Consider the following 7,414-nt stretch of genomic DNA (forward strand, 5'->3'; position numbering starts at 1 on the left):
AGCTAGGTTTTTTTATACTCACAAAATTATGCATCATCCATCCTACATCCAGCCCCATTTGTTATCGAGAACTCCACTGCAACTCAGCCTCTCAATGGGAGCCTAAAATAAACCTGCCCATTTGATACTGCATCCACAACAGTTTTTCCATGTCCTAAAATGTCAGAAACAGAACTGTCTAAAGGCAATGACACCACTTCCTTGCAACATCCATGGTGTTTATACAAGAGCTATAGAACCTCACCATCTAAAGCAGGCAAATCTAAGAATATTTAAGCTATCCTGTCCAGAATCCGGAAGAATAATTTAAAAGCTGCTAATGTTAAGTTCAAATCACATCATAAAAAAACAGAATATCCACAGCCACAATCGCAACAGACTACTTGGAACCCTTACAAGTTTGACCTTTGGAACCATTGAATAAAATGGTGACAAAATACTAGGAATCCATTATACTAATTAAAAAACTTTGCTCTTCACCAGATATTTTTTGTAAGCAAATGTTTTCCGGATCTAGGAAAGTGGCTATCACTTGGCCATCATCACCTTAACAAATTCTTCATAGTTGATCTGCCCGTCACCATCAACATCAGCTTCTCGAATCATCTCATCAACTTCTTCGTCAGTAAGCTTCTCCCCAAGGTTGGTCATGACATGGCGCAACTCAGCAGCAGAAATGAAACCATTTTGATCCTTGTCAAATACGCGGAATGCCTCCTTCAGCTCTTCCTCAGAATCAGTGTCCTTCATCTTTCTGGCCATAAGGTTTAGGAACTCAGGAAAGTCAATGGTTCCATTACCATCAGCATCCACTTCATTTATCATATCCTGAAGTTCAGCCTCGGTAGGGTTCTGTCCTAGCGACCTCATGACAGTCCCAAGCTCCTTGGTAGTGATGCAACCTGCATATTTTTACAAGTCAAAATTTAACATAATTTTTATATATAATCAGCTCAATAAAATAATGACTCTGGGTTTTGTCAGGACGGTAAAAATGGCAATAAAACAACCAGATCAAGCAATATAAATGAACTTGCAAAAAAACCATTATAAGAAAAAATATAACACGTTCTCTAATTCGCAAACATCAAATAAACTTGAAAAACGCACGCATATTGCATAAATACAGGCTTATGTCAAGATTCCTATCCCAAAATAGAACATTGCCACACAAAGTATACAGAAAAGTTTCAATCAATGCACAGTATACACTTATGCTATAATAGAATTCCGAAATGTCACTGAATATCTTTGAAGCAGGAGCTAATTCTTTATAGCTAACCTAATAAAGGCACAATTATTGTCTAAAATGTCATAAAATGAGTATCTTTAACACTTCATATAATAGTTCATTAATAAGAATCTTTAACACGGAATCGGATCCTCTCCGAGTCTACAATATTACAGGTCTGTCACATATAAATTAACACCAACACCACATTACCACATAATCACAATAATTAACTTGTCCAGATCAAGTTAAACAACAAACTTGTATTCCATCCCTAATGATAAATAGACAAACATAACTGAAGAGCTCTAGATCAAGCATCAACCAATATTTTTTTAGAAACTAACAAAAACAATTAAGGCTCTTTAAAACAGATTGCTATTAGATATATTAACCTAACCCGAGCTCTGTACATAGGCAACCCACAAAACAGACTTATTGCACTAATCAACAGATTGTAATGGCAATTTACAATACAAACAACAACAATCACCGAATATAACATAAGATCAAACACACGATTTAAAACACTTGAGCTTGCGAATAATCATCACCATCACGTATCACGTAGAACCACAATATTGATCAATCCATAATCCACTGGAAATTAACCCAAAGACCTAAAGGTAGAGAATCATAAAAACGACCTAAAACATTTAAGCGCTCAATTATTCATCATGTAAACGACAAAAATATGAAACAAAAATTACCGAAACCACAAATACACTCAAACTAATCCAACAACAAGCAGAAAAGAGGCAAAAATCATACTAAATCCACAAAAATGACATATGAATACATGAACATGTATATACATGATAAATAAACCTACATCTAGTACCAAAATTCACAAAAATGACACACACATGCATAAACATCAAGTTTAAGCCTACATCTAGCACAAAACTCATCTTAAATCCGCAAAATTGACAGTTACATGCACAAACATACAATAATGAAATATAAGCGTTCATAAACAAGTAAAATAAAACAAAAAAATAGCAGATCTGAGTATAGAAAAGGAAGGAAACGATAGAAATGACAGAAATCTAACCATCGCCGTCTTTATCAAACAGGCTGAAAGCTTCCTTGAACTCGGAGATTTGATCGTCGGTGAGTTGGTCGGCCATCGGAGATTCGAAATTGACTCGGTCAGAGAGAGAGAGATTGTTATGCGTAGAATAATAGTATATATGTATAAAGGGGATATGTATGTATATTCTGAGACAGACAGGAGGAAGAGGGTGAAGAGGGGTAGCGTTATATATCAGCTTAATTAACGTGGAGTGGAGGCAGTAAAAACAGGGGAGAATGGTAAAATATAAAAAATCGATTGATCACAAATCTTCTATTCTCCTCCGTTTCCCGTCTTTACCGCTTTGCCCATCTTCTAGTTGTTTTCTCTTTCCTGTTTGACAATATTTTCACATCGAACCAAATGCAAGAGCAACAGTTTAACGGCATCTCCCATAAGCTCTTCAAATAAGTTATTAAACCAAAATATAAAAAACATATCAAAATATTAAGCTTTCGTAAGTTCCTAATGGCTTTTAAAAAAATTTTGTAGCATATTTGCAGAATAAAATAAAATAAAATAAAAACTTTTTCTTTTAAAAAAGCCTTAGAGCATATTTGCATCATAAAATAAAAACAAAATCTCTTTTTTTTCTCTTCTCTCCCTACTACAAGATTTTCTCACGTTTTGAGACAAACAAATATTATTTATAGAAGCTATTAATTTATCAATTCGTGAAATATTACGCATCTGATATTTATTCAAGTTATTGCTCAATGTAAATTTGATATTTATTCAAATGTCATCTTAGAATTCTTCAAATTTCGACATGTTATTAGATAGATTTATATGATTTTTAAACAACATAAAGAGACCCGAAAACAGGGAATAAACTTGTTCATATTTTTAAAAAAATTGTATAAAAAGTTTTCATTTATAAAGTCGAATAGAAAAGAAAAAAGTTATTCTAACAATAAAATTTTACACATATACAAAATAATTTATAAAGTTTGAATCGAAAGGAGAAAGTTCTTATAAAAACAATAAATTTCATATATAGACAAAAAAAAATTATTAAGATAAGATAAATGAACAATATAAATATTATAAACAAACTAAATTAAACCAAACATATTGAGTATAAAAACTGCTTAGAGCAGTGTATGGGGAGGGTAAGATATTCGCAGATCATGCCCCTATCATAAAAATAGGGAGGCTGTTTTCGTGAACACCATCGGCTTAGTGCGTAACAAATAAAGTGTGTGTGATATAAAAATATTAATAAAAGTCCATGAACTATATACATATCACGAGTAATCCGCATGTCCAAAATGGTTCACAAATGTTCGTCGAAACTCGTAAAATTATGGATCCGTGGAATTGGACATGCAAGTAATCATATTGGTCGCGGGCGCCAAAAAAAATATTTTGTAAACACCGTAACAGAATCCCATTTAACGTCTCTGTATCTCTATATTCAACTATGGTCACCACGTTTAAAATTCTGTAACTTTCTTTTTTCGCCATTGATGAAAGCACAACGTGACCATCAATCTTATATCCAAATACCCAATGTTGATCATCTTTATCCCACTTTGTGTGTCGATAATTGACAAGGCGCCGTCAATCGAGGATGTAATAGCCCGTGTTTTTTTGTTAAAAAAATATATATTTATGTGACCTAAGTTAATTGTAGTTGTAAAAACCAATATTTTATAATTTGAACGGGTTCATATATATACATGCAAGGTTTTAAAAATATAGATTTTAATAATATATTTCTCCATGTTTTAAAATATATTTAAAACAATCATATATTATTTTATATGTTTACATGTCTATCTTACTTAGTCAAAAAAATATTACTCAAAGATAAATATGGGTCATTTTGAAATAATGGGTGTTAACTAACTGTTATATTCGGAGTGCATTACGTCAAATTTGTAAATAAATATATCTCGCCTCATTTTTTTTTACACATCATCTTCGTACTCCTCATTTTCTTTGTTTTATTCTACCTTTCTTTTAAAATGTATCTTCTTACATTTTATACTCACTTTAATACAATTAATTTATATAACTATCAAGTTCTTTCAAATGTTTATTAATGTATGCATACTTATTGATTTGAAATAACACATAATTTGTACATATCATTACAAATATTGATATTTGTTAACTGGTTCATATGTACTTGAGTATGTAATTTGCTAAATATTTAAATGCCATGTTTTTTACGCTAGTCATTAATCTTAGATAAGATGATTTATGGTAGGAAATCTTATGTACACGTGATTTTATTAAGTTATGTAGGTGTGTTAATGATTTATGTTCTCATTTGACAATTATATACTATATATGTATGAGCGAATGTGTTTTATTAAAATATTATTATTTACGTAATATGTTCACTAATTTGCATATTTTATTATTATTATTATTGTTATTATCATTATTACTAGATTTACAACCCGTGCGATGCACCGGTCTTTATTAATAAATTTATATTATTTAAAATTATAATAGTTCTTTTTAGATCATTACCTTATTAATATATTTATAAATAATAATAAAAATATTTGTTGTTGACAGGATTCGAACATTAATCATGGGTAGTGAATAATAATAATATAAATATATGCTGTTAGTGGGTTCAAATCAGAAAATTTTAGTAGTGTATAAATAATAATATAAATATTGTTGTTGGCGGGTTTCGAACTTGTGAGATTGAGTAGTGTATATTCTTTTAGTATTTGAATCTAACGTTCCTCATCACTTGATTAAAAAGATCTGACGGTCATAAATGGGAAAAACTAAACCAAGCAAAAAAAGGCATAACAAATTATACTTCAGATTCCGGTTATTATAATTTATTATTATTATTATTGTTATTATTATTATTATTGCCATTATTATATTATCTACTATTATTATATATTATCTGAGCTTGCTAGTTATAGATAATTTATTAGTGAGTGTTAAAAGAAAATGATTTTGTATTATTTTGACATATTATTATACTAAATATATTACGCGTATATTTATTCTTATATATGGATTAATAATGTGTTTATTAATTGTATGTTAGTCAAAGTAAAGTTATACATGTTTTTTTCATAGTGATATATATTTGGTAAGTTTAATGTGGTTGGTAATGTGTGTATATTTATTTTCATCTTCTGTTTCAATTATTTATGTGTTAATAATTAATTTGGCTTGATTTGATTACTGAAAAATTATTGTCCCTTTGTATTTTGTTTTATTGTCAATCTATTACTTTGTTTTTGTTATAGCCTATTACTTTGTTCTTTTTGCAAGCATGTTAGCGTACATAATTTTAATATGTATTATTCTACCCAGTGTCAGAGTTACATTTCGAGTTAGTGGGGAATAAAGCCCCCGCTAACATTAACATTAGAGTTTACCTAGCGTTAATTTTTGTAGCTCCCACTAAATCTAAAAAAATAGTCCATACAATTATGCATGTTTCATATTTTAATTAATTAATATCTTAATTTTTAATAGTTTGTACACATTTTATAAAAATTCTTATAATTTATTTAGTACCATTTTACAAATCTAAACATTAAAAAAAATAAAAAAAAATTATACAATATGTTTAGATCTTGATTTTTTTACACGTATATATATCTCATATTAAATAAAAAAAAATTTACTTTATAGTGTATTGTTTTTTCACATTAAAATACTAAAAAAAAACAAAAAACTTTTAATTTATAATACTAAAAAATTTCACTTTATAAATTCTACTATTTTAAAAAGTGATTTCTACTCTTATAAAATGTTACTATATTTTGTAATAAACTTAATTTTTTGAACGATTTTAATGCATAAATATTCAGATAGGCAATTTTTTTAAGTGATTTTTAACCCATCCCCCACTACTTAAGTTTTCTAGCTCCGCCACTGAATCTACCTGAATGTGATACTCCGCTCAACATGATATTTTCCCACGTTGATTTATTGCCTTACTTATATAAATTAGGTTAGTAATTCTCTTTGTTTGGTTCATTTAAATATAGAAATTAGTTGGAAATATTTTGGACCGTCATTATCAGAGTAATGTAAGTTAACTCTTCACACTTTATTTATTTTAAAATCTTTTAAATTTTTTGCACTACTTTTATTATAAAAATTATGAATAAAGTATTCTGTTTTTGATATAAGATTTCTGAGTGAGCTATGCCTTATCAACCGGTTAGTAATTGCGTAGTTCTGGAACTAGCCTATGATACCTTAACATGGAGTGCTATTTATGATGTGTTCGGAAGCACACGCTCGATACCTAGTAAGGGGCGCATTATTGACATGATTATGAACCTATGATACTGTGCCCCAGATATTTGTGACCTTAATGAGTTGTGTAATTAACTTATCTTTTATGAATTTTGGACAATGATTTTGGTTTTATAAAAAATTACGAACTACTAGATCCACTAGTGTAAAATTGTTTTCTTCATGGGCTCTTTGGTTCATTACTTATACATTTTCAGGTGCTTAATTTTTGGGACAACTTAGTGTGAACTTGATGTTATGGATAGAAAACTAGGATATATTAATTGCTAGGGTTCGGGAGCTCAAGGCCTTTAATGGCTGCTCTCGTGTTTCGTAGCTTAACTCTGTCTTTACGAGATGCCTACGTATCTCTGTGAATTAGAGAATCAAGCCAAAAACGTAGTTCTGATTGATGGGTGAGCCCCTTTATATAGATGTTGAGAGTCTTTGAATTGGACTAGAGTTAAGAGACTTGTTGAACAAGTTCTCAGTCCTTGAATAGACTTTGAAGTCCTAAAATAAAGGAATCAGACTCCTTGTTGGTGTAAGTGCCCTAAAGGCTATCTTTTATAGATTTATATCATTGTTAGGACTCATTTAATGAGTTGGTAATCCTCCTTCTTTATTAATTACGAAATTAATAAATAATCAGGGTTTTGGGCCTCATTAATTGGGCTTCGTTATTGGACCGTATCAGGTCTAATTAACCCAACATTAATTATATTTCTAGGCTATTTTTAAGCCCATATCATTTGCCCCCCAACTTGTGCGAAACCTTGCGAAGGTTTTGCAGAAGTTGAAGTTTTTACCTTTCTTGGTTATCGTTTTTACCGTAAAGTGTGGAGCGACCTACAAATTTATAACTATTTTCC

General features: G+C 30.1%; 1 protein-coding gene across 1 annotated transcript; it reads right to left on the bottom strand.

The window, feature by feature from the left end:
* Positions 1-283: 283 nt before the first annotated feature.
* LOC141689673 (calmodulin-7) lies at positions 284-2,493 on the bottom strand. The gene is made up of 2 exons (XM_074494028.1): positions 2,286-2,493; positions 284-902 (listed from the first exon to the last, which is right to left on the bottom strand). Exons 1-2 carry the CDS (start codon positions 2,359-2,361, stop codon positions 529-531), a joined length of 450 nt encoding a protein of 149 aa, XP_074350129.1. The 5' UTR covers positions 2,362-2,493; the 3' UTR covers positions 284-528.
* Positions 2,494-7,414: the final 4,921 nt, after the last annotated feature.

This window comes from Apium graveolens, chromosome 10 (assembly GCF_009905375.1).
Source record: "Apium graveolens cultivar Ventura chromosome 10, ASM990537v1, whole genome shotgun sequence".
NCBI classification, from domain to species: Eukaryota; Viridiplantae; Streptophyta; class Magnoliopsida; order Apiales; family Apiaceae; genus Apium; species Apium graveolens.

Coding starts and splice junctions, on each gene's coding strand:
- LOC141689673 (XM_074494028.1), bottom strand. CDS start 2,361: ATGGCCGACCAACTCACCGACGATCAAATCTCCGAGTTCAAGGAAGCT. Junction 903..2,285: donor GTTTGATAAAGACGGCGATG/GTTAGATTTCTG, acceptor AAAAATATGCAG/GTTGCATCACTACCAAGGAG.